General features: G+C 36.8%; 1 protein-coding gene across 2 annotated transcripts in view; it reads left to right on the top strand.

Moving 5' to 3' along the window:
- Positions 1-1,276: 1,276 nt before the first annotated feature.
- Positions 1,277-25,008, top strand: part of LOC139982454 (inactive tyrosine-protein kinase transmembrane receptor ROR1-like) — a 102,562-nt gene continuing 78,830 nt past the window's right edge. For both annotated transcript variants that reach the window (XM_071995348.1, XM_071995370.1), the window contains exon 1: positions 1,277-1,553. In XM_071995348.1, coding sequence (XP_071851449.1) covers positions 1,475-1,553 — 79 coding nt within the window. In that variant the 5' untranslated portion in view covers positions 1,277-1,474. The remainder of the gene's footprint in view (positions 1,554-25,008) is intronic.

Genomic DNA, 25,008 nt, shown 5'->3' with positions numbered 1-25,008 from the left:
TGATGGTGTAATGTGAAACTCACGGTAATTTTAGTTCGCAATTTAGAATGGTGAAGATAACACCAAGACAGCCGTTTAGAAGGTTGAGAAAGGTTGAGAAAGTGATACGCTTACCTTAATTTCAGCTATTATTATTTACATGTGCCATGGTAATCCTTACCATTAATTACCAATGTAGGTAGAACCATGGAGGTAAAACAGAACATGCCAATTCATAACTTCTATTTATGCTCCGATGGCTTTGAGAATTTAATGTGTGTAACAAATTCATGGGGAAAAGTGCTACAATCGTAATAGATGGCGCTATACATGGAAACAATTGCTAGAGACCCTATAACAATTGCCAGAGCCGTATATGGACACAGCTCTCTCACTATTGCAAGACCCGTATATAGAAGACATACGGCTGTGACAATTGCATTTGATTAGATCATTCGTGTTTGAAACAGTATATCATCAAATATCAGCACAGATTGATTGATGATTACGTCTAATTATTGATCATGTTTGCACGTAATAAATGATTTCATTATTTAATTTTTGAGATCATCAATACATTTGATGATACCATGATATAATTTTAGATAATTGAATATAATTGATAACATCAGTCTGTAATCGTTGAAATGATTTTAAGCACATCATATTTGATTTCGTATGCTTCAATTACTGATATCAACAGGCCTACATTATGAGTGATATTAATAAATAATTCCAGATATCACTTATCTTATTGCCAACAGGTCGAGGTTTCCAACAGTTGCCTTTAAGAAGGAAAGTTGCCGAGCCTCTTCGTCCTTGCCATATTGAAATATATTTAAATACTTAATCCTTTAGTTCTAATATCAAGTGATTAATCGTTACCGGGTCAAGCATTATAGAACAATAACCTTTGATACATGTGCAAAATTTACTGTTGTCTAACTGAGCCTTGGAATTATTTCTGAGAATAGAATAAAACAGCTGGTATCGGCCTTATTAATCACTTCACAAATTTTTGCACACGTTTATGGTATTTTTTTTTAATTGAAAGCTTCCAAATACGCCAATATTGTGTTTTCTGTTTAATTTGATGTAATTTGTTTCTAAATTGAATTGAAGACAAAACCTGGATATATATTCAGTCACCCCATGTTTCCAACCATATGCGCCAAGAAGAATAACGAGTCAAAGCCGAAGCTAGTGCTTAAAACTGATGCACTAAGTTTCTTGTGTTGGAAATAAACTGAGGGAACCAGTTAAACAAAGATTCAGAAGTTAACAACGCGATCGTCTACCAAAATCCTTCAGTGTTGACGAAGTGTTACCAAATATACAATCCCTGGGCAGACGGTAGTCAACACAGTGTTTATTTCCTTTTCCATTGGACCACAACGACATTAGTTCGTGCATCTATGCTCTGCAAAACTTAACGGTTCACTTGCTGTTTATCTTGAGCTGTTGAGAGAAAGGAACGGAGTCTTCTGAAGTCGCCATGAGGAATTTGATGGAGATGTTCGAATGGCTATTTCTGGCACCGTTGGTCGTAGTACTGCTGCGATACTCTGATGGAGGTAGGCATGTGCTACACGCACTGTTGTTAACGTAAACCATACAATGCAGACTACACAAGAGAGATGATATAAGAAATGATGTGTTGTCTGCATGTAGGCTAGCAGTTAAATTTCGCTGCATAGCGAAGTTATTGGTTGGCCCTGTTGTAAAAGTGCTAGATAATGCCTTGGCAATTTCATAAATTTTCTTTCAAGATATTTGGATGAACATGATGGTGTACGGTAACATGCCGATACTATGTGCACAAATGTAACATCTGGGCTTGTACTGGTGGTACATAGGTTCAGAAGTACTGACTACTGTGCAGTACATGTTTGTTGAGTTTATGTAGTGTATATCATACTAGTCAATAACCTTTTAAGTTTCAATTACTGTCTATACTCTGACTTGCTGTTAGGTTACTGGTGGTATGGATGTGTGTTGGCCTATCAAATTTGGACATAGGCCTCTAGGCTAGGCCAGGGCCTTACATAGGCCTAACAAACAGTTACATACCTATAGTTTGTTTTTAACCTGTGAGTGGTCACAGCCTAACAAGTAATTTAAGGCCGAGAGGCCATGTTTGAAATATGATGGTAGCAGCACAAATTTTCTTTCACAGGATATTACTGAGCTAACCGAGGAATGTTTTTAAGTCATCACACACAAGCACAGCAGTTTTCTGATATAATTCTGATAAATGGTTGTTCAAAATCATACATGCTGCAAGTGCCCCAGAATGAAAACAAAACTGATGTAAATTAGACTCTGTAAGAAATATGAACTGGTTGTAAAGGTGGTGTTTGAATTGAAACACTGTGTATCACATTGTCTATCACTACAGCTACATGAAGACCTATATTGAACACAGTCCACATATTATGAAATAGACAAACTTGTACAGAAAATCAACACACACTACTATGTAGAGTAATCATGTAAGGTGAGTGTAGTGAGGGTACTGCACAACTTATCTCATTTTGGTATTGATGCTATGGGCTGTCCAAACTAGGGATGATGGAAGTCCTGATGGGAGAAAATGCTTCAATGTGCAATCTTTGCATACTGGGTTGGTGGTCCTGATAAGGCGCCTTCCACAATGCATGTATTAATAACAAGTATGAAGAATGTGAGATGTGATGTAAGAGAAATTTATATGAAAGACCATCATCAAGACCAGTGCCCTTTGTACAATTGAACACCTCTGAAAGTGACAGTCATCTTGAGCAGACTTTGCAGATATATGACCATGAGTGACACACCAGGGATAGAAAAGAAAGATTGTAGAACAATATGGACTCATGTCTGACACAAGGTATAAGGTTCAATTCCTACAGACCAAAAGGATGAAACTGATTGTGAAGTGAATTTTTTTGTAAGGTTAAATGACGTGGTTGCCGCATTGTTACGAACACAGGATTCTGCGTCCGAGAGGCACTGTTTTAGCCAGGGATGCAAAATCATCAAATTACTTGCTTCCAGCAGACTTAAACTTGTTTTCTTGAGAAAAACCCCAAGTATCCACACTCACAACTAGGCCTATACAAAGCAACACATATTTGAATGAACATCTTTCTTTCTTTTCAAGCAAACCACAAACTTCTCAAAAGAACCGAAATTTTGTCCAATCCTTCTGATGATTGAATTTGTTTGAAAACAAATAAATCATAAATCAACTCAAGGTACATGGTACCAACATTTCAATTACTGCATTTTCATGCTAAAAGTAGTCAATGATGCGTTTCCAATTATTTGTGATTGGCTAATAGTCCCTTACCCATTGTCTGGAAAAATTCTTGCATCTGTAAGCACAAAGTATATTCTTTAAAAACAATTACTTGTAATGTTACTTTCCCTTGTGTAGAGATAGCAAAGTATGTCATAATATTTTATAGGCTATCATATGTGTGCACTCAAATATAATAAAGCTAGGCCTTGTTGACAACACATTTCAGCAAAAAGTGATCATGGTATGAAATTGTAGTTGAATCATTTCAAAGAATATCAAATAATATTTGAATCTTTGTTTTGATCTCAAAATGTTATGAACATTTTTATCTCAATACATTACATGTATAGAGATATTGTAACAGTAAGTGGGACTCTCTCTTCTCTTAAAAAATTTTCAGCGTCTTCATACAAAGCTCTTTTTCTCTGGAATTTCCAGAGCAAGAATATATCATATAGACCAACAAAAGTTACTATTTTTTATTCGAGAATTTTATCTCATTCTATGACTTTTTCACCGATTTATGTCGAAATCGGGCCAAATCGGACTGAAAACGATTGAACCAGAATGTTTTTGCACACGCTCCGAAACTTGTTTGTAGGGAACTTTTCCCCACGTTTTCCTGCTCATTTGTTAATTATTATTCGATGTCTATGGTTTATTATGGGCACGTGACATATTACTTCTCAGCGATTGGTTTGTTATCTGCAGTTTAATGTTTTATGAAAGAGAATAGAATAAAATTGTCTTTTAACAGTGGTATCGTCTAAGATAGGGTCCTATTTATTATATTTTTTATTAACATTTTAAACTTCCATTTGTTTTTACAGGTAGGTATGAATAAAACTTTTACTAGCTGTAAATGACATTTTATGGCTTTTATTTGCTTTATTTGATGTTTAAATGATTTTTCTTTCTTAAAACAACACTGAGCTGCCGCCCCTACTTTTAGTAAAAAGGTCCGTTTTTGATGATTAAGCCCCGCCTCCAAGTCTGGTTTATAGCAGATTGGCTATGACTCATGGACAGCTACATGTTAGATATACGAAAATGGCTACCCTCGCGACCAATTTTCTGTACTGTAGTTAGGTACGCCAGGTGTAGTGTATTGCCACATTCTGTACTGCTGAATTCTACGTAGTGCATTTAATTTATATTAGGCCTTCGTTTTTGTGACATCCATTTAAGGATAGTACTGGTGTTCAGGTAGCTTTTCAGAGCAATGGCCATGATAAGTTTGTTTGATTGCGCTTCATGTATTTTTGTATAATTACGTTTACACATTTTTGTACTTCTGAAGGCTACTTAGGCCTAGGCCTAATGCATTTAAGAAATATATATAGGCCTAGGCCTATTACTATTATTAGGCTTTCAGTGATTACCACATTAGCATTGTACTGGTGTTCAGACAGCTTTTCCTAGGAAGGACCAGGGTAAGTTTGTTTGATGTGTACGTATGAAAGAGGAGCCGGCCATAGCATCACAACTTTTATAAGACTATAAAAATTGTATAAGGTTATGTTTTATTTATAAGGATATAAGATGTATAAGGTTATAAGAAGTATGTTTAGCTTTCTTTTGAACCTGTGATGTTTGACATAAAATGTACAAAGAATTAAAATAAAATAACAAAATGGAGAGGAACTGAGGTGGCTATGAGGGGAGGAGGAGGCCACCCATCACTTTCAAATAAAAACTTGTAATCTTCTGTTACATTATTTTTTCCAAGTCATAAATCCATGAAATCTTCATGTCAGAAAAATTGAGATGGAAAAAGTGGGTTGTTTTGATACTTGGAAGTGGACACAGTTTTGATAGTAGTCACCACTACAGTCTACAGTAACATACAGTAGGTCGATAGGCCTAGCTCTCAAGGCGGGCGTCAAGAATATGGTCGAGTTCGCCTCTTCTAATTTGGCCGTTGTCATTGACGTCAAACTATATGACCAGAAAGTCCAACAGAGACTGACCCAAGATGAAGGATACCACATAAACAACAAGTTCTTAGGTATTCTATGACATTATTAAACCTTGCAACGTCGTTCTTTCGACGAACAGGCAATGAGCGCTAAAGGCAACACAAGCAGGATAACGTGTAACCTGCAGAGACTATTCGTGGCAAAGTAGCTTAAATGCAAGTTATATATTTGTTGTACCATGATTGATATCAAGGGCGGCGGAACCGGGGGGGGGGCACGTGCCCCCCCCCACTTTTCCCCAGATTAAAAATGTGCCCTTTTTCTACATAAAAATTGAGGTGTCTCAAGTTAGCAAGAGGCCAGGAAACCAGAATGAACACTCGGGAAGGGCCGTTTCCGGCCATCTGAGGGGTTTGAAAAACCAAAAATTTTCTTGTACGCTCCGCGCCAACCGATGGTGGCGCTCCGCTAAGATAGTCGTGCATACAACTTTGCAAATCCTGGCTACGCCCCTGACTTTTAATGAATTTCTGTGGGTCAAACTCAAAGCTATTTCGAATGGGAAAAAAATTGTTAAGATATTAACAAGAAATAAACTCTAATTCGGAAGATTCCTACATTAGCAACTAGCATGATTTCGCCTCATTTTGTCTCAAAAGAAAACTTGTTCCCTTGTTTCCCAATTTGCACATTGGATATTGCAGTGCTAGTATGCATATTTTCCTTGAGGGGGGGGGGGGTGTTGATGGAGTGATGTGTATACGCAAATAAGATAATACAATAAGAGTTATAAAGGGTACTCAATATAAGGCTGCATCAGTCCAATCGAATTTCTGCAAAGTGCCCTTTGATGTCGGTGCCCCCCAGATAAAAAGTGCTTCCGCCGCTCTTGATTGATATTGATAATTGTAGAGACAGAGCAAAGATTTGAAATTAGGAATCAAAATTTAAACTTCCAGTATTGAGATACTGCGTCATTGATGCTCTTGTCTGAACTTTGTGGGAAACTTGCATCTCTGATACTGAAAAGAATTTTTCATCTCACAGTATGTTTGTTCTCTGTGCATTGAGAGTTGAGCACTACGGTAAATGTGCATCATAGCACAGTAATTTCTCCGGTGCAAACTTTTTCGTGGTCCCTTTGACCACATTCTTTATTTATGTTGTTTTGTGTGCAATAATCATACATCATCAAAAGCAGCCATTGAGCTTGAGTACATGTGTTAATCGACATTGCGTAAAGAGTTGTTAACATACTGTAGTGGGACAGGAGTCTGAACTGGCCAGGGTTGGGCCGACTTCCCTCTGGTGGTTGGGAAAAGGAAAAATTTGTTTAAAGATGAATAAAACTTATCAATAAAATTGCATTGGGTAACTGTTGAAGGTACTGTAACCTATGACAAGGGTGCATCAAAGTTGTGAGCAAGTATTGGGCCTCTTAGGGGCGTGTTCTTGTGTCCTCCAGATCTATAAGTAATATTTTCTACAAAATTTAAGGGGCTCAATAAAATCAGTTAAAAGTGCAGTAGTTTTATTCTTGCATTTTCTCGCTAGGCACTCTTTTTCTTTACATTGATTTCCGACATTCACAGCGTATTCATAGCCTGCAACATTTTCACAGATGCTATGTAAGGGAGTTGTATACCATACGGTAAATATGAGTTGCGTGATGTCTAGGCCAGCATGTATGGTAACTAGTCTATGGCAAAATTTCCTGCTTCTGAATTTTACTGTCATTTTGTTGTTGTATATTAGAAACAGGTTTCATCATTTGATATTTCTTCGGTGCATATTACAGACCTTTCACTAGATATACAGTAGGCTTCCATTGGAGTTAATTAAATTGCACACTGTTGAATGTCAAACTATGCAATGGATAGTTGAGCCAGTGCTACAGTAGAAAGGTAATTTCTGATATGTACACAAGATTTAGAACAAGTTTCATACTCCTTAAAAAGTCTTACAGATCTTGCATTTTCTAAATATTGTGCAACCTTTTTTCAGATAAAGTATTATATGCATGTTCACAGAATGCAGGACTGGCTTTACAATATTAAGTGGAATTTATTTGTAAATGTTCATTCTCCCATCCATCCTCATCCATCATTTACACATCCTCTCATCCAAAGAAAACAAAGAAAATTTGAATTGGTGAGCACTTCAATTCAAATAAATATATAATATGTAAACATGTATAGTCTGTTTGTACTTGCATATTAAAGTACTTTCTTCCTGCCTGCACTCAATGGGATGTACAGCAACTATGATTTGCCGGATGTTTTATTGGCTGTTTGTTGTTCGACTAGAGCAATTTGAAAGTCGCCTGCAGCACATGTTCGGCCATTCTCATGTGTCTGTGAACTACTGCTTGTTCAGCACTGGCTTAAATGACAGTCTGAGTCCCATGATTATACAGTACCAGTCATATTATCTATACATCTTACTCACTGGAATTACTGAATGTGCTTAATGTTTTTAATAGCACAGCTCTGCACTCTGATCCTTGGGGTTGTGTTATTAAGTGATTAATATGCCCGAAGACAATTATAAAGACATGATGCAAAAGACGAAAGTAGAACAGCAAAATTAAGGTAAGAAATTTTTGAACACAGACTGCTGATGCATGTGGTTGATTACTTTTGTTAAAGCAACAATTGATCAACTGTAAAGTATGTCGGTCAGCAGCAATTAGTGGATTAACTATACATGGGAGGGGGGGGGGGGAGGGGGAGAAGTGAGTTGCAAGTTGGGTATGGTAAGATGAACAAATGAAAGGAAAGGTATTTACTGTATTTGCACTGCAACTGAATGACTAAAGAGGTTAGACCATACAGTATGAACATGGGCATTAGTCCAGGATTTGTTGATTGGAGTGAGGCCGGGGAGGAGAGTTAAATGAAGAGGGGGCAAATAGTATTTGATAAAAACTAATAGTAACCTGGTTTTACTTAAATAAAAAATAATGATCAGAATCTTTGATTGATACATGTTGTATCTAGGTATCTCTACCATGACAGGTTACAGCAAAATCCCTTGCAAGTTTACAACATACGTTGAAGATATTTATATAGCGCTCCCCCCCCCCCCCCCCAAGAAAAAAACTCAATGCGCTTTACAAGAACACAATTTGGCCAAATTAGTTGAAGAAACGTAAACAAATAATACGGGTAATTATTCTTTGGCCTAAAAGCTGTACGGGGCCTGTGTGTTCTGTTTGGCTCCAATGTCTAAGAAAGGGATTCTTATAGAACGAAAACTTGCATACAGTGTTGTGGGAGCAAAGTATTGTCATTGGGCATAATTTAGTGTGGAAAACAATTTGCCAGTATATACGTAGATAGCTACTGCACTGTTTCTAATTTAGTCCTAAATTCTATATGAACTGAGTGACAACATGTTTAAAATATATTGCGATGTCATATTGTATTGAATGCTGATGAAGTCATGACTTTACTCTTAAAATTGTAGAAGTTACCAAAGGATCCAGGCATGACCGAGTTAATGTTTGTTTGTAGTCTATTTTCCCTTGTGTTCGAGATATAGATTACTTTTGGCAAAGAAACATGGAAATACTTTGCAGCTTTGAGCTTTCTAATCAGGACAGTATGTTGGTTGCATTCCATAGAGATCTCCCTGATAACAAGGACTAGTGTATAGTAGATAAGTATTGATGTTAAGGATTTAATTAAAGACTCCCCCCCCCCCCAAAAAAAAATGGCTACTGTCACGTGGATCTAAGTTTATTTCTCATGAGATTAAAGAAGTTATTCAGTGAATAACATTCTTCTCATTCTACTCGCTGTTCATGTTCCTGTCATATCTGACATAACTAGGAAACTTTGGTAGAACTTTGCTGTCTTCCATCAGATCCATGAGATGAAGAAACAAAGAGTTTTCAGACTTGAGGCTAGAGCTATGTAATAGAATCTAGGTTACAGCTGGCCTTGTGATAATACAGAGTGATGTGGTGCAAACGATGGCAGTAATTGAATGAACGGAAAATAGTAGTCTGTTATTGAATGCCTCAGTGTTGTACCATTGAAAGGAGATCAATTTTTCCTTTCCTTTTTTGAGATAATAGCTTTCAGTGGTATTACACAGCATTGATTAAATAATAAAACAGTTGATCGTTATGGCAAGTGCTCGCCAAGGAATGACCGTAAACATGGCTGTTGTCTTTAATTTCTAATGGACCGTAAGTTACAGGAGTCATATTTACTCTGCTATATCTTATAAATTTAACTATATAGTGAGAGCCAATGGCAGCTGTCTGTGGAATTATCATCAAACATAATTTCTCACTACAATTTGACTATATGTTCAGTGACAGAAGTTTAAAAGCTGACCCAAACTGTCTTTTTGCCAGTTTGCAAACCTATTGGGTGCATTCTAGTACAGTATATACAAGCTTTGAATAGAGATATGCACCGCACTACAGACAGAAGTGACACCAATAGGATGAAGGTGGGGGGGGGCGGGCAGATGGGAGTGGGATTTGCCCATGATGGTTGCCTCCCCTACTTCACCCTCCCCAGTCGGTAGCAGTAAACCAATAAATAAGATTTTCTGTCTCCCAAATTTGCCTGTGACATTTACACTTTACACAAACCTGCATTTTTGCCGTTTCAGAATGTTCCCCGCTACAACTGTCTGCTTGACATCAACTTGTCCCCTTCTAAAACCCCTGCCCCCCTGCCCCCCTCCCACTTTATAAATTCTGATGTTGCCACTGACTACAGTCATGTGGCTACTGTGAAAGAATCTTATTTCTACACGTATGCTTGATACGGTAGCAATTTGAAGGACTAAATTCCATCACAGTTGACTTACAGTGTGTGAAGATGGAAGGTAATTAGTGCGCAAGTTTCCAGTTAAAGGTTTCAGTGCGAGAGTTACTCTCTACTGTGGCCATGGTTGACAATACATACGAAGATATTGTTTTTAAGTATACAGTATATGTAGGGTAGGGGAAAGGCTTGTCATTGGGAATCCTCAAGATGCTGCTTTAAGTGCTGTCAGCTAATTGGAGAATCAGATGACTATATTTCAGTTGGACAAACAACAGTATCGTCGTACATTGAATTTGAGATACAATCATTACATAGCATTGTTGCTGGTATCGGATGACCAACTTTTCTGTTCAAATAACCATATTTTAAAGAAATTTTCCGGTTGTTCTTAGGAGCCAACAAACTCAACAAATCCAGCCCTGATTTGATAAGTTATTTTCTGGGTAGAACCCCCATGCAGGTTTTGAATTTCGTGACTGGAAAGGCTTTGTGTGTGGTAGAACTTCTGACATCTCAAAAGGCAGCTCTTTTCAATCATGATCGCTTTCAGAATACTGCCTGGACAATATTCTGCTGAAATGATTAATTAACCCATATGACAATGTTCAGTAACTTGACTAATATTGATCAGCAGACTTGGATGTTTGTGTCACCAAAGACTTATCTGATCTGCCCAAGGGATTCCTTCTGTGAGAAGCAGGGGGAAATGAAAATAAAAAGAGATTCCAATTTTCAATACAGATAATTATCAGCTCAGACATAACATGGATCCATACAAGCTGTAAACATTAACCCACTAATTTTTAAACCATTCTGACACTTCCAAAGTCTAAGTAATGGATCCTATGATGTATTATTCACTTAAGTGGGGCTCAGCATGGGGTATATCATAAAAAAAAATGTAAAAAATGATGAGGTGTTCTCCCTGAAATATTTTTTTTTTATTTCTGTAATAATTTGGAAAGAAAAGATTAAGATTATCTGGTCATGAATATATATGCCTTCTGGGTCATTGGAACATAAATTTGACCTTCCCACTCTATTCACAAGTCTTGTGGCTGTACATCGTTCCTGGCAAATGCATACCAAACATTTTATTGTGCACTTAAAATATCCCCCCTTCATCACAAGTTATATTACACCTTTATTCTCCTACACAATACATGTATCTACTGTAGCTTGTGTGGTTGTGTTACTGTGTGTACAGCTGCTGCTGTATGAGCAGTGGCAAGCAGCCCTTAACAGTTTGGTTTCTAAAGGTTTAGTGGGTTTGGAGAGATGTCTGAAAGAGATCAGTTTATTTAGAATATCCAACTGATTTATGAATTTATGACCTGACCATAAACTGTGATGTTTATATCCAGTTCATCTTCTTGACAGCAAGACAAATGTGTATTGGGGAATTATCTTTAACTTCTACCATGATACTTCCCGTCTTTTGTGGGAAGCTCTGGACTGTTGCTACCAGGAGCCTTCTCAGGAGGAGGAGGACAAGGTGATTTGATGGTTATGAAAGAAAGGAAAGCAAGTTGTTTTATGGATGTATTATTGTGCATAAAAAGTTTATGAACCTTAGAGGATACATTTAAGGTGAGAGCACAAAGGGAAATGCAATGATGAAAGGATAATGAAAGGTGCTGTTGTTTAGCAGCTGACTGTGGACTTAACACCACCAGTCAACAGTAGTATGACATAAAATATTGAAAGTGTAAATTTGGCAAGAGTGACAGGTAATCAAGGGGATCGGGGTGGGGGGGGGGAATTAAGAAGGTAGGACTTGAGGAACAGGAGGGGGTGTACAGAAAGGGAGAGGACTGGGACATAGGAGTGATAGAAGAGGCGGGAAGAGCCTGGGAAACAGTGGAGGGACTGGAGAAAGGAGATGGGATAAGACTGAGAATAGGAGAAATATGCAGGGAATGAGCATTGAATGGGAATGAAGAAGTTGAAAGGGGTTATAAAGATGATTAAAACGCAACAAAAAAAGGCAATCTCAAACAGTTAATTTTATTGACTTTAATTGGCTACCAAACTAAAGGCTGTGCATGAATGGATGATATATGCGGTTGATTGTGATGACCTGTAGGTTGGATTGGATGTATCTCATAAAGTGGGAGTTTGGATGCTTCTGACACCCAATGGTGGATATCCACAATCCAGTATTCAAACTGTAACACATTTCAGTACTCAGAGTACTGGTCAAAGGTCAAAAAATATCTCTGTGGGTTGACTACTCACTGTTCACTATGCTGATCAATCCAACTTAGTGAGGTCAATCACCCTCATGCTTCTGGTATAGGTCAAAGGTTATTTGTACAGAATGTCAGACTTTGAACTACCTAAACATGATTTACTTTAAATTTAACAGGCGCTTAAATTTGGAGGGGTCAAAGATCACTGTGCTAAAAGTTGCAACTTATAGACTTGTGAATGCATGCATGGTTTGCAGAATCTTCTTTTGTCAGGACCAATACAGGACAAATACTCGTTCACAACTTGCTCAACATGGCAGCTACAGTAAAGCTACCTATCTCCCCATTTATAAGCATTTGTACTGTACCTATTTTGCTGGCTTTAACTCAAAAAGTTTCATTGTTTTCAATTTTGTGATATTGGAAAACTTGATACATATGGTTAACTGTTGACTGTTTAGTTGTCATGATCAAACATGAAATAAGTGAGATGCACAAAACAAGCCAAATTCTAAGATTTAACAAAATATATTGTAACAGTTTTCTTACACTTTTGTTCATATTAACTAGCAAGGAATTCCAGGCCATGTTGTTGCATGTAAGTTTTATGATAGGTAATACCTGTTATAGCATTTAACCTTATAGAACAGTGTCAGTTGATCCTTAATCATTGTTACAGGGATCTCGTTCCAAAAAATTCTTACGAAGGATGTACTTAAAATGTGGAAAGGGCTTTAATTACGTGAGTTACCCAGTTTGTGCCCCTGGAATTAAATCTTCAAAACACACCTGTACAGTATCATGAGCTTCCCGGAGGCAATTTTCTCTTTTAATTATAGTCAAGACGAGCATGTTTGAGGTTTCTCCCGGTGCCAAAACACCACACAGTCCATGGCATCTCAATTAAAGAGGTTTGTATTCTCTTGTGTGTATTTTCTCTTGGTAAACAGGTTTTCTTTCCCATTTACAAAGTTACAATTGATAGAACTTGTCTACATTGGATGAATGTTTTACTACCTTGTCATGTGTTTTTGCATTCTGGGAAGCAACTTGTGTTGTGTTTATTGCTTATAAATTGTTTTGTTCTTCAAGTTAACCATTGCTCTATGGTTGAGTGAATTATAGGCTTTGTCACTATTCAGAAGCAACGAAGCCTAGATAGCCTCTGGGAAGTTGAGGGTTCGAGCGCTGGTCCGTAACTGGACTGTAAGGTGGGTTTTACATGGGAGGAGAAACCCACTGTTTTCCCATCTGACGTGCTCAAGATTCCAAATTGTAGCTAAAGTTGTACAGTTCTTGGATAGCCACCCAATGGGATACATGTGTAAGTTCTAGCCATTCATCATACAGGTTCTCCCATATGCACATGTCATTTATTAAACCAGCATAAATAGCAAATCATTATGAAAAGGAGTACCAAGACTGATCATATGAAAATGAAAGCAACATATAATAAAGCAATTTAGTAATATGTATATATAGTAAAATTCTTAAAAGGTAAACACATCAAAATTTATGAATAAACAATGACATGTGGGTGTTGTATACTGCGATAATTAAGCATTCTAGGCTATTATTATTATTGTTGTTGTCTAATGCTCCTTACCTGTCTCCATGGTTACTGATGCAAACTCTCTACTTACAGTATCTACATGTGACCCAACTGGAGAGCTACCAAATGTCACAGAGACATCTATGTAATACCTGTGTACAGGCTGCAAGTAACTTAAAAAAAGACTTGGTGACCCGCTACAGACGCCTTGTCTACAGTAACATGTACACTATGTGTACCTACTTAGATGTACCCCAAACTGGTGATGGGACCGTGATCCACTAATGAGTAGTACTGATTGATGTTAAATTTATACCTACTGTACACTGTACATGTGCTCCAGATTGTTGACAGAGCAATCTACATACTGAAACATACTATGTGTAATTACTGTATGTATCGCAACTTTATTCAACCTACTGTACAAGTTTACAAAGGTGTAGACTTGAAGGCATCTATAGTTGTAACTTTCAAGTACAATAATTTTATTTATTGGGTATACAAACATTCATGTAAGGTTTTGTAAAATTGCTGTCACAGAGGTAGTTTTGACAAGGTATTCTGTCATGAAGTTACAGTATGTAGCCCAATTACAGTATTAAATAAGGAACCTCGGCCACTTGGCTCATAGTACTTATTAATAAATATCAAAGCTGTGTACAGTACATGAGTTGGTCTTCTGTCTGTGTGAAAGCAAGATACATAGCCCAAGTACAGATGTTCCAAGAAGATGTCAAACAGCCAAATGTGTTATCTGCTTGTAGGGTTTGTTCTTGTTGTTGTACATCAGGGCTTGTATAAACTGTTTCAATGCACTTTACTCAATAGACTCTGGTGTCATTATATGTTGTAGGCTTAGCCTGATATTAAAAATCATCTTCTTCATGTGTGATCATTGAGTAATGTTATAGCCATAACAACGTTTCTGAAAACTACAGGAGACCCAAATTGGTCTCTCATCATTAAACTTATTACTGTGTACAATTGTACATAAAATTTGTGAGTTGAACTACTGTAAGCAGCTTATATTACTCCTTGGTTTGGAGTAGCCAAATGATTGTACCTATGTTGTACAGTAGATATGTTATAGTTAGGTTTGATGGGTATTCAAGTAAGTTATGTGTGGAATTAACAGATTACAGTACAGGGGATAGAGATAGAAGAGGTGGACAGTTACATCTACTTGGGCAAAAGGATCTCCCTCAACAATGAAACACCAGGAGAGGTAAACAGAAGAATCCAACTAGCATGGGTCAAATTTGGCAAACTAAGCTTCATTTTCCGTGACCAGGACCTTCCAACATCACTGAAGAAACAAGTTTTCAACCAGTGCATAATTCCTGTACTAGCATATGGTGCGGAGACCTGGACAACAACAAAAAAACTGGAAAAGAAGTTGAGAGTGACAGAGAGGGCGATGGAAAGAATCATGATTGAAGTCACAAGGAGAGACAGAGTAACCAACCAAAACTTAAGAGAGAAAACCAATGTCCAAGACATCATAAAGGAAATCAAAGTCAAGAAATGGCGATGGGCCGGCCATTTGGCCAGGCAACATGATAACAGATGGACAAAGAAAATTACCAACTGGACCCCAAGAACTTGTGTCAGAAGGAGAGGCAGGCAGAGTAGAAGATGGACAGATGAACTCAGAGAATTTACAGGTGTTCTATGGCAAAGGAGAGCACAGGACAGATGGAAATGGAAAATCGATGAAGAGGCCTTCCTCCTGCAGTGGAGCGAAATAGGCTAGAAAGAAAGAAGAAAGATGTGTGGAATAATACAGTACATGGTTTGGTCAGATATTTATTGAATAGAAGACAAAGAAGAACAACACACACACACACAAAATTTATGAATCTTTAAGAGGATATAAATCGCCCAATTTTGAAATGGACAAAACCACCTGATTTAGGAAGCAGCAATTGTAATATATGCCAATTTGTGAAACATCTCAACAAATTTCAGCTCGGCAAAATTAGGTACAAATCTGGAGATGTACTATTTAGTGTACTGAACCACATAATAATAAGATGGTAAATGAAGGTATGCTTCTAAGTAAAAAGCTTTAGAAAATTTAAGTTACTTGTCTATAAGTTTAGAGCTGAAGTGAACGGTTAATAATCCCTCGCTTCAAAGAGACAAAGAGTTCCCCCTTTGGATGATTTGAACAAAACTAAGTATTTACCAGTATTCTGATAAAAGCATACTGCATGTGAGTGTTTACGGTCTGGATCCATTGTGTTCCTCCTCCATTCTCTTGGTATTGTTGACCTACTGATAGAATGAGGTAGGAAGCCTTTAAAGAGCAAGGCTGTTGGAAGCCTTTCTTGATGTTCAGCCAGGCAAGCTCACCACCTTTTTCAGCCAATCTTAACTAAGTAAATTCTCAAGAACCTGCATTTGGTGTAAACTCTATTAGTCAAAACAACCACTCCAATAATGCTGAGCTGCAGGATTGTTGTGTTAAGTTTACTCAGATATATAGTTTATAATATTAAAGGATCTTTTTGAGTTAAAATTGATAACAACAAAAATTCAATGCTTGTCCATAGTCAAACCCCATAACAATGGATCTCATTAGTTTGTTTAGCAAAGTTTCATTTTCAAGTATAGTGTCAAAGGAAAAGTCGAAAAGTCAAAAATTTCAAAATTTGCTTTTATATGTGTCTTAAACTATTATCAAAGTGTCCTGACAGATGAAATGTTTAGGACTGAATAATTAATTACTCACTCAATTTTATTCATTTGGTGAAGAACTTCAGAAGGATGTCTTAATCAAAGGTTAATTACGATCTTCTTTGAAGAAATACTCATACTGTAAGTTTGTAATGTTCAGTTTCTGACAAAACTTAAATGCTTGGCTCTTAATCCATATATACCATATTGATATTTCAAAAAGAACTTCTCGAATAAGGTATAATTAGTGTTCAAATTGTGTATATATTGCCTTTAATAGTTTTGTATTTAATACTGTATAGTTTGAAAATATGCTGCACAGATATAGGCTTGATTTTTCAAAGTAAATTTAGATCAAATTTGATCAATTTTTCGGTGCTAGCTATCCAATGCTAAAAGCCCATTACAATGTACCTTGTGAAATATTTAAATAAAGTGATCTAAATGAAAACGAAAGGAGAAATTATGTTTATTTCTTTTTAAAATGTTGACTATGAAATTACATAAAAATTGATTTTTTTTTTTTTTTTTTTTTGACCAAATGTTGAGAATCATAAATACATTGATTAATTTGCTCTATGGTTAATCTTCATTGTGTGAAAAAGTATATAACAGGGATGTAAGTCTTCCTTATTTTTACGGAAATTCGGTTTTTTTTTTCAGGGATGTAAGTCTTCCGTATTTTTACGGAAATCCGTTTTTTTTTTAATTCCAATAAAGTTCCACAAAATTGTACAAATATCAAAGACACAACGCGGCAAAAATGCCTGGCCCGTTGCAGCAAGCTAACTTCAATTTTCACTCATCGATCAACCAAAATACCTGTTACACATCGCATTGCACTGTACAACATTGTGTGTGCCATGTGAACATCGTTGCGTACGTGCGAACTTCAAATCGCCATAGCTCATTTCTGTCGTTGAAAAACCTTGCCTAATTCACGTTGATTCGTAACTGCGGGTGCTCAACATAAGTTTCGGAAATAACGCTTGTGATATTTGTGAGCGGCTAAGTCTACGGGATACGCATATGATAGTCGATATTCGTGATCGCTTTCAAATGTGAGACTGTTTTTTATTCCGGATTTCGCTGCGACGTATTCGTTACTTGGAGCTAGCCTAACATAACGATAGTGTGTAAGTAGTCAGAACTAGGGGTATGATGTGTTAGCGCTAATACTTTTGAGCTAGCCTAACATAACGATAGTGTGTAAGTATTCAGAGCTAGGAGTAGGATGCGTTAGCACGACATTCCCCCGGTTTCTCCGAATAGTTTTCCGGTTTTTTTTTTTGGCTGCACTTACATCCCTGATATAAACAGTAATTAGGAAACTGTCTTAATTTTATCATTTCTAATCTCTCTTTTTTTGTTTCTTTAAGGGATACTGTACTTGGTACAGTAGGTTTGGTAACATTGCCAACCAAATGAAAAAATAACAAATCCCTGCTTATTAGTGCTGTACTGAAACCAGGGTAGTCGATATGCGACTGTTGTTCTGGTCGTTGTACCGATAACCGCAGTGCTCAGGTCTCCAACTTTGCAGTACACTAGAGCCTGAAGACAAACATTTGATCAGAACTAATTAATATAGCTGCCTTAAAACAAATCACCATTTCAGAACTAAAATGTTATTCTTTCCGAAGGACCTCCTACACCCCCCCCCCCTCCCTTCATGGGAGTCGACTTAAGTAATCTCTGGGCCACACCCTCTAATATCCTGCATCCACTGTGCTGTAATCCATCTACAATAGGTAGATCTAGAAAAGGGCAATGGTAGGGGTGGGATCGGTAAGTAATCCCTTCTCTCAAATAATCAAAGGAGTAGCACTTATATTTATCATACAGGGCAGAGTTACTCTATTGAAGGACAGTAGCACTGCGCATCCATCCTACTGATAGTCGTTTGTTGATTTGAGAATTGCCAGAGGATGGGATGGAGGAAGGAGAGAATTCACTGTAAGTGCAGCTTCTTGGATAAAGGGATTAAACTCTTGCAAAACAGGAGAATAAATACAGACTTATTCAGATAGGCTGGGTACCTGACAAAAACTGAATGCACTCATTACAAGTGCTTCCATATCATTTAGAAGAACAAATTACAGCTTGAATAGGGCCAAATATGTGAAGACGTTTGCACAGAGTCAGGGGGACTTTTGTCTGTGTTTTCTTTGTTGTCACTGGTACTAAAAGTCAGACCGATCCCACATACAGTATATAGTATCCAGGTACAGCATTACTGTAGATATATACACAGCAGTGAGAGTGGTGTGTGTCAATACTTGTATAGGTGTACTTATTAAAATAATGCCACTGTAAGTCACTTGGTCACCATCTTAAACCATGCAGCATTGACACTTAAATATATGGTTGGTTGATAAAGTGCTCTGGATTTTGATTTAAAGTTTTGGTAGATCATATTGTACGTGACCAATTATTGGAACAATGAGGTGCCTACAGTAGATCAAGACATTTTTCAGCTTACTTTTCTCAACCAAACCTTTACTAGGAATGATGAAATAAGGTATTTAATTAATTCAAAAGGTAAGAAAAACAAAGCATGAAATCTGTGGGACACAATATATTCTGTATTGAAGAATTATTAAATGAGTTGTAAATCTCTGATTAGGATGAACTGGTCAAATGGATTGTATACACACAGCTCATTTAGGTATGCCATGGTGTATCCTGCTATAAAGACAGTACATTGTATTACTATACACAACAAATTTAGTTAATGGGATACCCAGGTTATAACTATACAGCTCATTTAGTAAGATAGTCATGGGATATCCTGTTAAACATACATATTACTATTCACAGCTCATTTAGTAAAGTCATGGGATATGCAGTTCATAACACTACACAACTAAGTATAGTCATGGAGTATCCTGTTATACATACATTGTATTACTATACACAACTCATTAAGTTAGGTCATGGGATATCCAGTTGTGTATATAACTGCACATCTAATTTAGTTAGATAGTCATGGGATATCCTGTAAAATACATATTCATGTATTATACTGCTATTCACAGCTCATTTAATTAAATAGTCATGGGATATCCTGTTTACAATTTTACTATTCACAGCTCATTTAGATAAAATATATCCAGTGATGTATATAACTGTTAACTATTGTACACAGCTAATTTAGTTAGATACTGTAGTGATGGGATATCCTGTTGTACATTGTATTACTATACACAGCTCATTTAGTTAATGGGGTATCCAGTTATGTATTACTACATAGCTCATTTAGTTTAATAGTCATGGGATATCCTGTTATACCTGTTTACAATTTTACTATTCACAGCTCATTTAGATAAAATATATCCAGTGATGTATATAACTGTTAACTATTGTACTCAGCTAATTTAGTTAGATACTGTAGTGATGGGATATCCTGTTGTACATTGTATTACTATACACAGCTCATTTAGTTAATGGGGTATCCAGTTATGTATTACTACATAGCTCATTTAGTTTAATAGTCATGGGATATCCTGTTATACCTGTTTACAATTTACTATTCACAGCTCATTTAGATAAAATATATCCAGTGATGTATATAACTGTTAACTATTGTACACAGCTAATTTAGTTAGATACTGTAGTGATGGGATATCCTGTTGTACATTGTATTACTATACACAGCTCATTTAGTTAATGGGGTATCCAGTTATGTATTACTACATAGCTCATTTAGTTTAATAGTCATGGGATATCCTGTTATACATGTATACATTGTTTTACTATACATACAATAGCTCATTTAGTTAGGTCATGGGATATCCAGTTATGTACACGGGTCATTTAATTTAGTCATGGTATCCAGAAATGTGCATAAACTATCTAGCAATTCTTTGTGTTTCCAGAATATGAATATTTAATGCCACCACTCGAAATGCCTCTTGAAGTTCCAAGTTCAGACAGAAGACCTCATTTGTCAGATTGGCTCTGTATTCTGTCAGGACAACATAGGTTCCCATTTACTCTCCTGTGTGACCCTTCTTACCCTCTTATTATTTTGTGTAACCCATTAGCCTTTAGTGATTATGACATTCTTCTACCAGGATGTTGTTTGTTGGTCAAATTCATCATTCTTGTTCCTGGTTTCAACTCTTTGGGGGTAGCCTAATGGTGTAATCCTCCATTCTGATACTTTAATTGCCTCATAAACCTAGTTCATGACAGTATTTCAGACTCCCATAGGAAAAGAAAGTGACAGATTGTGAAAAGGTGATTTTGACAAGATGAAAACTTAGCCACAAAATTTCTTTTGTCTTAAAAGTGAAAAGGAATGTTAGTTCCTGATTGTATTGGATAGACCTGTCTTTTTCTTGTCTCATTTTGGAAGCAGGTGAAGATTGAAAAACATAAGGGTAGCCTGAGCTTTACAGTTGGTGACATTCTCATCTATAGGCAAGTTTATGGTTAGGGTGAGGTATTAATTATCTCAGTTTGGAAGCAGATGAAGATTGAAAACACATAAGGGTAGCGTGAGCCACCATACAGTTGGTGTTCTCATAGGGAAAGTTTATGGTTAGGGTGAGGTATTCAAGGGTGTGGAATTTTTTTAAAAGATAAATGTATGATGCAACATACACTGTACTTTAGAAGGGCCCAGGAGAAAGGGTGTTCCGAAAGACTGACTCTGTTCTGAAAGATTTTCATGTTTAAATTTTGTGACTGATGTCAACAGTACGATATATGTTTTTAAATGACAATATGATGTTTATTAAAGGTATCATGCTATCAACTTATCAAGTTTCATTCATATTTTGTGAGCTTGTTCAGTAAACAATCATTTGATTAGATCTCTTGTTTTAAGTTGATTAGTTCAATATGAAATTCAACAAATATTGTAGGGTAGATCTCCCCGAGTTAAACGATTAATTAAGATCATCGACAAATCGGCCATAGCCTATCAGGAACAGACGCCATTGTCGATTTGGCCTTTAGGGCACATTCAAGACATTAAAACATATTTTAAAGGTGAATTTATACCTTATAAAAGTGTGACTTACTATATAGCAATGTGAAATGATTTCTGATGTCTGTCTTTTGTTGATTTACTTTGCACTGAACTCTCTTACAGACTGTACCTGTGTCTCTGACAGTAAGCTTTGAGGACGTACAGTACTGTATAACAAACACTAACTTGCTGCCTTACCTTTCTACCAGAGTTGGAAGAATTAGAACAAAATCAAAACTGAAGTACCTTTATTATAAAACCATATTTAACATCTATGAAGGGACCACCCTCAGAAAGTTTCTGGTGGAAGGCAAAAACCAAAAGACATCGACTGTGGGAAAGGGATAAGGCAGGATGAGACCATGGACTGTCGGAGGGAGGGGGTGGGGGGGTGAGGATGAGACCATTGACTGTGGGAGGGAAGAGCATGATGAGCCCTTTGACTGTGAAAGGGGAAGGGCAGGATGGAATGTTGTGACTCATACTGTAGAGGGCAGGATTCCTGCCATTTCTTTTTAAACAGTGTACAGAGGCTGTTTCCATTACCTTGATAATGTCAAGCCTTGCTATGATCCCTGTGAAGAGGAAAGGGCCAAAATGACTCCATCCAGCAAGATCTCTTCACAACAGCTCTGATGAACATTCTGTCTCCATGATCTCAGTTATTAACTCTGATGTTTATTGCAAAGTAATAAAATTTCAGTACATCAAAATTATTGTTCAATATTAAGGGAAGAAAAAGCCTGTGGCTGGGGTATATAAATTCTGGCACAGATGTGTCCACTTTGATAGAGTATATTGAGATCCAGACAGGCAGAAAGTATAGATTCATAAATTATTGGCTACGGAGACATTTTTATTGCTGTGCTTGTAAATTAAATGGCTGAGCAGGTTGAAAGCCTGTACATTAGAGAAGGTGTTTGCCCTCATCATTATTTTTAATACAAAACTTGGATTTCCAACAACTTTTACTGGAGCTGGTAATATTATCTCATGCTACTGTAGGATGGGAACCTTCTTGAAGTACAGGTAGGGATTTTTTTTTGTTCCAATTGTCTCGCTTGGCTGATGTTACCAGCTGGTATTAAACTCAAGATGCTCTTTGCAACATGGACATTAAGTTTCGAGATTAATGTCACCAAAACCGTTACTGAGTTTCATTCATACATAATCTCATTCCCAGTAAATGCTTCATTAGAAATAAATTTCCAGATAGTAAAATAAAAAATAAAACTAAACAAGTACAATTTGTATTTGTACTACTCCAACTTCATTCCTCATTATAACACAACTCCATTCAGAGCAGGATGCTCCAGTTTCTTCAACTAAATACAAGACAAAGAGTTTGTTGGTAGAGAATGGGAAGAGTGGAAAGGGGGGGGGGGATGGGGGACACAAGACAAGGGTGCATGAGGGGATAGTTGTACAGGACCATTATTATACTGTACATAGCTTAAGGTGGTTGATCTTGTCATTTGAACGTGCTCTCCTTTAATTCTGTAGTGTTATTAAAAAGCAAAGTGCTGCCAGTGTGTGTTGCTTTTCAACAGTATTTCTTTACATAGCCATGGTATCTATGACGTCACATAAGTATACCATGACGAATATAAACCATGCGTTGGTGTAGGACGAATAAAATTCATCCTAGAAAAGATAAAAAAAGTGAAGCTTTTTTTTGTGTGTTAGTCTTTAACAATACCCTGTAAAGGGCTGACATTTCACATATATACAGTATATATACTTTTACAATAATTCTTTTTAGTACTTTCCTTATAAGCTACAGTTCAGCGTCAGTACGTAACGAAGAAATGTTTTGTAATCCTATTATTTTGTAATTTCATGCCAATCAAGTGTGTATGTAGGTCAGTATGTGTGACTAATGCTGAGCTGGCCTTGGGCTCTACTTAGAGAGGTAACTCTTGGGAGAAACCTTGATCATGAAGATAATTTTCCAACAATCTCAGTATTCCAAATAACTACCTAACTGTACAGTATCTATAATCTAGATACCGAATTCAAGAGGTTTGGGAATTAAAAATATTAAAGGGATGGTTTCACATAGAAGACAAACTATTGTTACTAACTGTATGCTGTCAGTGGTCTTAGTCATACTAAATAGGCAGAAAACAAATTTAATGCATGAATACTTTTGTATTGGGATTTGTTGGTCAATATGACCAATTTGAGAAAAAAGAAAACCAAAAAGACCCCCAAACAAATTAAATGCTTAATTAAAAAATGGTTGTATACGGAAACATGTGCTAGTAGAATACAGTAGTGTTCAGGGTAAGTTATGGGATTCATCGATAAAATGATAAAAAGTAAAAACATAAAAGAGAGTACATCAGATGTCTTATTCAATAAAGTTTAAGGTATAGTATGCTTATGAGTTATGGCCCTTAAATCAATAAGAATAATAATAAATAATATTAAGCCTATTGTAATAAAAACATAAGTTATGGCCCTTAAATCAATAATAGTAAGTAATATTAAGCCTACTGTATTGTTAGCAAAATGATAGGCAAGAAATATTGCCAGATTTTTGTCAAACTTTAATGCCAGGTACCTTACAAATACACAAGGTCCTTTAACTCAAAGCAGTCCAATTATTTTATGAAATTGTCCCCTGAATATTAGTTTAAAATTAAATGTGATGTTTGCCTGTAGGGAATATATAAGAGGTGGAAAGTGCTTATAGTGTGGTGATGCATTTAATCCTGGGTATTGCTAAAATGAAAAGAAAAGTGGCAATCTTTGTGCTTTATGTACATAGACTCATGACTTTATTTCAGAAGTTTCAAGTATATATAAGAACTTCTTCCGATGGAGTTAGGGGTGGGATAGCAGGATAATGGTGGGTGTGGAGTGATGAGATGGGTTGATGTGATGAGATGAGTTGGTGTGATGGGATGGTGATATGGAATGGGTGGTGAGATGGGGTATGGGGCGGTGATGGGGTGGTGATGGGGTGGATTTGTGTTGGGATGCGGTGGTAATGGGGAAGGGGTGGTGAGATGGGGTGGGGTGGTGAGATGGGGTGGTGGAAGGAGTGCATACATAATACCATATTACATGTTAAATGTGAGCAGGCTTCATTCTATTGTAACTTATTCCTTCTAAACATTTACAGTAGGAATCAAGACTAATGAAGGCTATAGTAGACTTGCAAGATGACAGCAAATATGGTTCTTTGTTCATTTTTAGACCATGATGAAGATTTCCCTTAGAGATTGTGGTGGGTGGAGTGGGGTGGGTTGTCTGTACATACTGTACACATTCCTATAATCATATCATACTGCACAACACTTTGCATACAACAACACAAATTGGCAACATCCAGGTAGCACTGTGTCCCACTTAACTTAAGTATCATCATACTGAAACCAACCCATTGTTGTAACTTTTGCTGTTTCTTGTAACAGGTTCTAGAAGATTATTTTAGGGTAACACCTTTACACCAACTGCAGGACTTAACATAAAATTTAGAATTTCCAGCCTTTGCTCCATTAGCAAAACAAAAAATCTTGCACACAAGACACTTCTGAACATGATACTTGATTTCATTATTCAAGTTAAACACACACAGGTAAATTCTTGTCACCATTTCACTAGTGAGTATTCGATAATCAAAGTTGC

Source organism: Apostichopus japonicus, chromosome 2, assembly GCF_037975245.1.
Source record: "Apostichopus japonicus isolate 1M-3 chromosome 2, ASM3797524v1, whole genome shotgun sequence".
Classification (NCBI taxonomy): Eukaryota; Metazoa; Echinodermata; class Holothuroidea; order Aspidochirotida; family Stichopodidae; genus Apostichopus; species Apostichopus japonicus.
The sequence above is the reverse complement of the archived record's forward strand: the minus strand, read 5'-3'. Positions and strand labels throughout refer to the sequence as shown.